The 10,444-nt window shown below is 41.5% G+C and overlaps 1 protein-coding gene across 6 annotated transcripts in view; it reads right to left on the bottom strand.

Moving 5' to 3' along the window:
• Positions 1-333: 333 nt before the first annotated feature.
• Positions 334-10,444, bottom strand: part of NHS (NHS actin remodeling regulator) — a 441,226-nt gene continuing 431,115 nt past the window's right edge. For all 6 annotated transcript variants that reach the window (XM_088795276.1, XM_074323429.2, XM_074323430.2 and 3 more), the window contains 3 exons: positions 7,452-10,430; positions 7,020-7,146; positions 334-4,452 (listed from right to left, as the gene is read on the bottom strand). In XM_088795276.1, the coding sequence (XP_088651402.1) occupies positions 3,846-4,452; positions 7,020-7,146; positions 7,452-10,430 (3,713 nt within the window). In that variant the 3' untranslated portion in view covers positions 334-3,845. The remainder of the gene's footprint in view (positions 4,453-7,019; positions 7,147-7,451; positions 10,431-10,444) is intronic.

The following is a 10,444-nucleotide window of genomic DNA, read 5'->3' as shown; positions in this document are numbered from 1 at the left end:
CATATATCAAGGCTGTCCATTTTGGGAAGGAGGCACAGTCTGAGTACTTATCAGAAGCAAAGGTGAGTATTTCAATGTAAAGGCAAAAATCTTTTCCTGGCCCAGAGAGGAGCTACAAGGAAAGTATACAGGACATTGGATTTGGGTTCTTTCTCCTCTCAAACACAAAACTAGATTAGAGCCCATTGTAGAGACAATATTCGTTACCATTTTTATTACTTGGCTCATACTTTTGCTATAATAGTTCCCCTCCTTTATGTCCAGTTTCCTATAAAAAACTTGCGTTTTTGAAACCCCAATAATGCAATTATATAACAGTGAAGAGAGAAACCAGTTGTTTAATTGCAGTCACGTTTATTTGCAGTTTCTATACACACTTCTAGGTAATCAAACTTTTCTGGTACATTTTTTTGAGGGGTTCACAATGAAACTGTCACCATTTTTACTAAAAATAAATACAAGACTTAAAGTGTTGCACAGCTCTAAAATATACAAAGGCTTGAATTGAATGTAAACGTTGAAAACATCTTACAAAAGAAACCATTTTTGCAATTTAAAAAGTTCATATTTACAGATATTACAAAAATACAAAATGGATGCAAGTCCACAAACCATTGTCTTTTCGGCCAGCATGAACTGGTTCTAGTACCAAAATAGTTACACTGTAACCTTCTTCATAGTTTTAAATCTTTGTCATGATCTAGTTCTTTAATCAGCTACCACTGCAGCAAATGTACTCACTCACTGACCTTTGGCAAGAGCAAACAGTGTGTTTTGTTTGCTATAACTAGTCCATGTCCTCTACTTAGCCAAAAAAATAAAAAATAATAAAAAATAGAAAAGTAAGGAAAAAGCTTCCCCCACACAACACAGACATGTAGAAACATAAAAGAACAAAAAATTAGCATCAGTGCAAACAACAGAAGAAAAGTTTGGATTGATGTTTTTTTCTAATACCTAATGTGTGCACCCTGCTTCAAGACAGCAGTGATGGTGAAGATAGTACTCTAAATCTTGTTCTTATGCTATGTAATAAAGCCATGGAGAATATTCCAAATTACTAAGGAATTTCTTGCTTTTTTTAAACTCAGTTTGTTACTCAATACTCTTCCACAGTGAATTTAAAATCCATCTTTATTTGGGTTTTTTTAAATCTATGAAATATAAAATAGAGAAACTCTGCTATAGATTTTTAGAGTAAACAAAATAAGTAAAACTATATTATAAGGGTTAGTTCCGTGACCATTACATACAGAAAGTATTTTATTGCCTCACAATTCAAGTCAATATATATGGTACCATTACTTAATGTCAATAATGAAAAGGTGACATATTTATTAAAGCCAATTAATGTGTTTTCAAGATTCAGAATCACTTTTAAAGCCCACATACCTTTCTTTATGCTTAAAAAACCCCTAACTACACAAAAGCCATACTGCAAACGAACTGCTTTTATGAAAATTACAAAAGATCACCTATTGTGACTGGAAATGACTGTTTCTTAAGCATTTGTCTAAAAACTTTATTTTTAAAATTTCGCCAAGTGTACTTTTCAAAGCATGAGAAAAAGATATTCATGTTCTCATGTGGTGTCAAACCATGCTGGTTTTCTTAACTAAGGGTTCCAATAAGAAATGATGGTCCATTTTTTAAAACCCCCAAACATTTTTCTTTTAATAAAAAGTATAACACCTTGTAAATATTCAAATGTACCCTTTACCAGGTAGCTTATCTATCCCAGCACAAGTGTTCGTGCACGCGTGCGCGCGCGCGCGCACACACACACACACACACACACACACACACACACATTCTTCCTCCTCTACCCCGCCACCCCCAGCACCCATTTTACATACAAGGATGACAAGAAATTAAGAAACAATTTGATAGTGAAAACAAGTAGTAGAATCCAGACATGTTTTTTTCTTCCCAGACAAACAAGAAACCAAACAGCAATCAGATTCTCTAATTCTCAATCTGTAACATCTTAGAAAGTGTTTCTGTTGAAAGACAGCATCTTCTTAGACCAGGCTTTCTCCTTCATATTGCATGAATTAAACAAAACCACAAACCTCCTTTCACACATCCTACTTTTCCAAATACCACTTGCATAAGCTTAAAGCTAGCTGCATATCAATTTCTTGGTAACTCTGTTATGTTCTATCATTCTAATCTCAGTCTGTTCTTTTATAGGCCATATCCCTTCTTAGTTCTCTCTACTTTCTACCTTCTCCCATTCAAAACATATTCTAAATACATAACTGCTTATATTTCTGACATATCATTTCAAATATTAGCATCAGTTCATGTTAAAATCAGAAGTGTAAAAACTATTTGAAGATTTCAACTTGTAACTACACTTTTTTTTCAGTTTTAAGACAAGAAAATTCAAGTAATTTCAAGTAATTCAGCTTGTTTCCCTGCCTTCATTTTATCAGCGCACTTGCCCTGACATTTCCTTTCCCACCCACCACCCTTCCCCTTTTGCCATCAAGCAGATATAGTAAAATCAGACAAAAACTCAGTTGTATGTAGCATTTGTGAACCAGAGCTGTTCCCCATTCCCAGTTTAACAGTGAATATAAATAATGCATATACACATACCTATTTCCCAACTTTTAAAACTACATTGTTCACAGTGTCATTTCTGTTCATTTTTAGGTAGCATGAATCTCATCGGCACAGAGAGAAAGCTTCAGAAAACTCACTGCAGGTATTTACTGATGAATCAACAGCTCTGTGGCATGCTTATGTTTTCTTTTTGTTAGTTAAAAAACCTGGAGCTAATTGCTAGACTGCTGAAGGAGTTTAAAGATTATAGTCATTAGATTATGACCATTTACGTCCCTAGTAGCCCAATATACAACATAACCTAAAATTAACTACTCTTTTCCCTACTCCTTTTCTTTAAAGCAATCCGTTGAAAAATTAAAGTTCAAAGGACACTGTCAATGCTGTTGTTCAGGGCTTTGTGTCGAGAATGATGATTTCTCGTATTGATTACGAAAAAAATCAAAAGCATGCTTTTCATTCTGTTCAAATTAGCACATGGCAAACTATAGCCACGTGATTACTGTTATTCGCTTGTTTGGTGCTGCAATTTGTCACAAAAATGGTTAGGTCTGAATTCATTATTTTAAATTAATCACATTTCAGTATATGACCTCAAGATTTCCTTTATTTTACCAGTTTAAAATTCTTATTTGTGGTTTATCACTCAGAAATCATATTGGTGGACATTTAAATATGGTATTCGATATGAAAATGGTATTCACAGAATACAATTATTACATTTTATCTGTTGTGTTCTATAAACAGTTGGTGTGTGGTAAATAATTGGCCACATGTCCACTCATCATTGATAAATCTATTTACACATTTTTATCAAAAATATGGTATTTACATGTGTGTAGTCCTTTCTTCTAAATTTTGCTTTAGTTCATTTTAATGTAAAAAAATACCAAACCTCCAGAGTAATTTCATCTTCTTAAGAATTATGACAGTGAGGGTTTTGTTTTCTGATTAGGCAGCTCTGGGAAAACTTTTCTCTAGGTTTCATGAAAAGCAGACATTTTCGAATTCTATTTTATCAAAAGGAATGAGATTGGATAAATCAAACTAAGCTAAAGAAAAATGTGAAAGACAGTGCAGCTACCTAAAAACATGGAAAATAATCAGGAAAGACCAAACCACCTTTCGTCTCCCCAGCACATATTTAGGAATTTATTGGTAGTATGTGATGGTACCCCGTGATGTTCTGACTTCTCCCTAGTCTTCTGTTCTGTTCCTCCATCTTCACGTGACTAAGGCTTTTGGCCTTTGGCAGCCAGCCTGGCACAAGCCACCTATGTAGAGCTCTGGGAGGATCGATCGTCGTGTGGGCTCCCATCAGAATTTTCAGTCTCACCCTCAGAGATCGCCTGCATGGGTGCGTTGTACAGCCTGCACCGGACACTGTAGCGGCTGCTGCTGGCTGCAGGGGGCGCCCGAGAACGTCCAACCCTTGCCGATGCTGAGGTGGCAAAGTTCTTTGAGGAAAACCCTTCCGCATTAACTCGCGGGGAGCATGGAGAGAGGGGGGACAATGCTTCTGCCCCAGGTGACCCCTGATGGGCCTCATGGGTGCTCTGGGGGGACTCAGCGGTGAGCTCCCCAGGAGATTTGGGCAAGATGGGACTCTTCAGGATCTCAGTAGCAGACATGCGGTAACTGGAATCCGAGCGACTGCCTTTCTTGAGGAGTAACAGCTTAAACTCTTCATTCGATGTATTGGACTTTTTGGCATTTCGATAGATAAGGCCAGGAGACCTGTGGCTATTTGGGGTGGTCACACTGTTGGGTGAAGTGACAGAACCAGCGCTGCTGCTGCTGCTGCTGCCAAGAGAAGCTCTCGATTTGCTTCGAACAGACATGTCCCCAGAATCTTTTCTTCCAAGTACTTTTCTCTTGGACCTTTTCAGAAAAAAAGGAATCTCAGTCCAGATACATTTTAATGAAGCTAAAAGCATTAAGTCACATTCATACATCATCTTCAAGAGCATTTTGGTGCACCCTGTCTGATCGCATGGAAGCATTAGGGCTATGGCAATGAGGAGTGAGATACATTCCTTCTCCAATAACCAGTGGACGTAAATTAGGTTCTGGAAATTACCATTTCAAATAATGACTAATGTGGAGGCTAAAGGTTCTACAGGAGGACTTATTGGGATGTTTTAGTATAAGAAATTACTGCTATCTGACTCCCAGTTAGAGTGTAGGCGGTGAAAGACTGTACCTTTCTCTTATTAATCTGTCTCTGCGATACAGATAAAACGCTCTGATGTCTGGGCTTGGCTTCCAATCAATGCCAGAAGAGCAAAGCAGATGGAGGTGTGGAGGGGACAGGATTAGCCATGCAGGGGTTGACGGTTGACAGGCTTGGGTGATGGACGTGTGTGTGTGTGGGGGGGGTGTGCATGATGCTGTTCTGTCTGCTTTTTAAATTCCTCCACATAAAAAATTTCTTACATGACTTTTTAAATAAGTCAATCCATTTTGAGCTGCAAATACCATTGTCCATAGCTGCCTAGGGACGTCAAGAGTGTATTAATCAGCAAGCCAACTTTCTGTGAGGAGCTGAAATCCTATACTACCTCTGGAGCTCTTAAAGCTCTATATACTGTAAGTGCTCAAGAGAACAAAATCATTCTTGTCACGGTGCTGCAGATGATAGAGAGAGAGAGAGATAGATAGATAGATAAGATAGATAGACAGACAGATAGCTCCTACACAAATGCAAATCTAAGATTACGAAATTCAGTAAAGCTACCAAACCTAGGCACCCATCATATTATTTCTCTTGATTAAAAGTAAACTGGCGTCAATTCAGTGAATGTGCAGCCTGATTCAGTTCACTGATAAGTATTGGCAACATGCTCTCTCACCAACCTAAAAATGACAGGGTAGAGAAAATGTCAGCTTGCAATTGGAGACCAGTCTGACTTGGGTTCACTGAATCCTTTGTGGTTGTTATCTTGTGTATGCCAGTGTCCAGCACTCCAATAGGGTAGGAGTTGCAAGCTAACATTTGCTTTAAGCATCTCCCATACTCCCATAGTCCAGTCGTGAAAATGTTATTTTATCATCACAACTGAATATGTGAACAACAGGCATCTGCATTTCCAGTAAGGGAGTAGGTAGAGCGGTTTTAACTGACTCCAGACTGGATAGGAAGTGGCAGCATTAGGATTCAATTCTAGGTCTTTCTGACTCCACTACTTAAGTTCTGTCCACTATTCCATTGTTCTTTGGGGGTAAAAACTTGACTCTTTAACTAACATAGCATTTTAGTAACTTGTCCTAAGCTTGAAGATAAAGTGGGGTGAGAGGAATATAATCGGGGCTTACACTACACACAGGGGCAAAGAAAAGTAAACTTATGATTCTTCACTCTGTGAATGGAGAAGTGTGCCCGCCAGGGTACACACAGAAGCCATTTCTGATGGCCTCTTGTAAAAACGTTGTTGAAGAGCAATGCTTCTTCATTATGAGAGAACCGCATCAAGAGAAAACACAAATTCCCTTAAAAAGTAGAATTCTAGGGACAACAATGGTAAGCTGCCGGCAAAGAACTTGCTTCAAAAAGTATAACGTCACGAGATAGAAAAGACAGTCCCCAAGTTTTATGCCTTGGGAGTCCCACGTAGGTCACCAAGGCCTAGGAGAAGAAGACAGTCATAATGATCAAAGGGGTAGGCACATCTTGATTGGACAGCTCAGTCTGATATGGATTTGGTTTCCAAGGGCTGGTTCGTGCTCTGTTCATCTGTCACAGGTTGCAAGGAGTATTCTTGCAAATACGGACATGGACCCCAAGGATGCAGGAGGCAGATGAGAGAATGTGAATGGGCAGCATGGACTGGCCCTGTCATGGAAAAGCAGCCCAGAGGACACCCCCTATTTGTGGGCTATGGAGCATTCACTTGAGAAAAGGCTGGTGTTATTAATGAAATTTAAGTTTTAGGAAGAGAGGTAAAAAGAAGTAGTGATTAATTGTTCTGAGCTATGAAATGGGCAGGTTTTCATACACTGTCTTGTCTCAACTTTGGGGCTCTGTTTAGTGAATCAACTTACATTTATCTCTGCTAGTGTAGGATGACAGCTCTCAGCATATGTTTTTAGGTTCAAGAAATTATTTAAAAGTCAGAGCTTGCACGAGAGTTTTTGAGCTTTCACTCTAAATGACTTAACCACAAATTGTTTTCAAATCAAGACTTGTTCCAGAATGTCTTTCTTAGGGAAAAAAACACCATCTTTCAGCATTTCTTATGAAAGTCTCTCTCTTCAGGTCTATCTAACTATACATAAAGACTCAGATTTCCCAACTTCAATACAAGTCTATCAATTTGATTTGGAAAAATAATCTCTCTTTGCTTGCTTTTAACTTTTTGCTGAATGTATTACAAGCCACAAGGCTTTCCCACATTTGCTTTTCATGAGAAGCACCATAAGAAGCAAAACCTTTGGTATTGTTGCCTCACCTGTGAATGACTGCAAATAAATCCTCAGTTGTTCGAGGTTTGTTTGGAGACACAAACACACCTTCCACTTCAGTCTGAGAGTCTTCACTAAGCGGTGAAATCATAGAGTCGTCACTCAGTGACAATTCTTAAATTAAGAACAAAAGCATCTTTAGGAGGAAGTTACCTGGCATACTGCTGGGCGTCACTGACTCAGGGAATAAATAAACAACAGTTCTCTTACCACCATGCTTAAAACGAGGAGCTATATCTGTCACCGTTTAGTCCCTCAATAGCAAAAGTTTTTGGTTTTTTTTAACCTCAGTTGTTTTAATAAGTGAAAAGAGATAGTGGAGGGAACCCAACACCCAGGGCCGCACCGTGTTATGGGGAAGTAAGAAAGACAAATTTCAAGAAGTGCCATGAGACCCCTTTCCATTGTGACAAACTGACCTTTCAATGAAACCTCATCCACACTTCCTTGGGTCTCCTCTGCTCCGCTGTTATCAGAGGCACTTTTGGCTGAAATACTTGAAGCAGTATTTTCCTGCTCGGAACATTTCTCAGGACATGAATTTACAGTTGATAGCTCTGTTTCGCAGCTGATAGTCCCAGGCACTTTGTCATGGTGGCGGCTCATCCCGAGTTGATGCTTAAGTTGATTGCTTATGTCTGCGGCTCTAGTTTGTGAGTTTGACTGAGAGGTGAGCACATCGGCAGATTCAGGGTGTACAACTTCTTCACGATCTGCAGAGGATGACTTCTGGACCTGTGCTAGGGCACCATCTAAACCAGCTCCATAGTGTAGTGTTTTACCATCCAAATCATTTGGGCGGGTAGCAGACACCCTCTGAAATCCTTCTGTGGGAAAGTCACCAGTTTTACTTGGTGTGCTTTCTGGAATAGGCTCACTCTCCGCATGTATTTGGTCTTTTGTGACACTTGAATCTGGAAGATTGCTACCAGCTGAGGTTACTGTTTCAGGATCACAATGAATCTTCACATCAAAAGGACGTTTTTTTTCTAACTGTAGTTTATCTGGTCCCGTATCAACTGCAGAGGAGTCTAAAAAGGACAGTATGGTGTCCTCAGTGGAGTACTGACGTGCTATTGATTTCTTAGCCATATGTGGCCTAATCTTACCTGGAGACAGGGCAGCCATTGTGAGAGTGCTTTGCTCTAAGTAGGGGAGTTCGGGATTGTTGCCTTCTTTTTGCTTAACTTCTTCAGACTTACTGATGGACCTAAGGTTAACAGATTTCAAGACTGTTGGTGTAATTGCAAGGGACGGTGGAGGATTCGACCTCAGTGTTTCTCCTACTGTGTTCTGCTTATTATGACTAAAAACATGCAGCGGGTGACGGTGGTGGAATGGTTTATTCAAGACATGAAGAGCACTTAGGTCAAGGTGGGTAGGAGGTATAATTGGAAGTTCAAGATCTTTACTCAGTGCTAGAGCTCCATCTTTTAAAGAGGGTTGCTGTAGTGAGGATTTCCTTTCTGGGACTTTCGGTTTTCTTTTGCTACCTCCAGGAGACAGTGGACCAGAAAAGAAAGCTGTAGGGAAGGAGGATGTTGGCGTTTCAGACTGGCTTGAGTAGCCACTTGATGGAGATGCCAGGCCAGCCAGCTTTTCTGGTGAAGCCAGTTTAAAGTCATTGTCAACAGAAGGAAGGGATGGGGTGGTGGCTCTTGATTCTGACTGGGACGTTTGGGATTCAGAGCTCTCTGGAGATTTGATGCATTCGATAACGGTGGTACCCGTAGCAGTGCTTGAATTAGATAAAGATCTATAAGGATCATTTGCTTTCAAGTCATTTAGAAGCCAGAGGTCTGCATAGTGAGTTGATTCAGCACCTTCATCTTTGAATGGTGGAATATCTGAAGTATCTAACTGAGGTTCCTTAGTACCATGTTCACTCTGGTTGATCCAAGAAGGTTCCTGCTTGGTGGGAAGACTGGTATTTTCCATTCGAGAAGGCGTGTTGGAGAAATCAAGCGGCAGCTTCATTTCCCTGGAACTGTGAGGCAGGAGCTGGCTACTGCTTGTCTTTGGTTCTTTCTTCTCAGAAATGTCTGCATTTCCATCGGACTTCCTCAATGATGAGCTCCTTTTAGGTGGGGTTGGCTTTGCCTTTGGTTTCCTGAAAGAGATGCTTGGTCTCCCCTGCCTCCTATGGTCTAAGTAGTCCTGCCAGGCACAGTCCGGAAGAGCAGGCGGAACTCCAATGCCCTGGCCATTCTCTGGGCCCAAGGCTGCATAGTGACAGACATAATTCTTACTACCTTTGAGACCACAGTCAAAGTGCATGGAGGTGTAGTATCCTTCCGTGTCCACTGAAAAGTGAGAGCTCGTGTCTGCTTTGTCTGATGGAGACTTTTCCAGAAAGCTGTCATAAGTGGCCATGCTTGTGAAGCTTGGGCAGCCCAAGCTGTCTGCCTTGGGGCGCTCAGGACTAAAATCCTGGCGGCAGGAGGCATCATGATGGTGGTGGAGGTAATTCCACTCGCTATCACTTGTGTTGCTATTATTGGGGTCATCCAGAAGATCTGCCACAGTGGAGGTAAAGGAGTTCGCTCGGTGGCCTCTCACTTTATCCAGGTGGTCATTGTACTGCTCTGTCACGAAGACACTGGCGTCCTCATTAGCATGAGGGGCCGTGTTTAGTGACAACTCTGAGTCACAGTGCGAAGAGCCAGTGAGGGGAGGAGAAGCTGCAGGAGGGATTGTCTCTGAGGTCTGTGAGGGACATGTGGAACTGCTCCCACTCCAGTTGCCACTGGATGACTGGTGGTCATCTTTCTGGTCCATGTGACCGCTGAGGAGGACGCCAGCTGTGGAGATGCAATGGATGGGGCTCCCAAAGGTGTCTGAATTGGAGGAGATGTCACAGCTGCCAGAGTCAGCAGCCATTCGGGACAGACGTGACCTCCCTCTCTCACTTAACTTGTGCTGGGGGCTGTGAAGATGTTGAGAACAGGCCAGGCCCAAAGCAGGCTGGTGTTCCTGTACACTTGGGCTGCTGGGGGCCTCGCTGCAATTGTTAGGGGATCTTTCTCGGTCACTGACAAAAGGCTCCCCCTCTTCATATGCTGAGGGTTTAGTACCAACTTTGGACTCAGTGTCTCCGCCTCTATTGCCCTCCCGGGGAAGGCTCCGAGATCTTGTTCGGGTGCTCACTGCAGTTGTAAACATGGCGTCACCTTTGTCTGCCAATGCAGAGATATTGCCAGCAGAATGAGAAAGGGAAGCTGCAATGCTTTGACCCCTTTGAGCTCTGATTCTCCTTCTGGATGGAGCAGCAATCAGAATGTCCTCAGTTTGGCACTCCGAGTCCCTGGTTCCAGACCTCCTATTGACAGTGTTGGAAGGGTCTGGATTTGTGTGCACAATCACATTCCTTTCCCTGGCCACGGGTGATTCATCAGAATCTGGGGCACATGGA

Source organism: Rhinolophus sinicus, chromosome 18, assembly GCF_057876585.1.
Source record: "Rhinolophus sinicus isolate RSI-liver-muscle chromosome 18, RSI-T2T, whole genome shotgun sequence".
Taxonomy (NCBI): Eukaryota; Metazoa; Chordata; class Mammalia; order Chiroptera; family Rhinolophidae; genus Rhinolophus; species Rhinolophus sinicus.
This window is presented reverse-complemented; position numbering and strand designations above follow the sequence as displayed.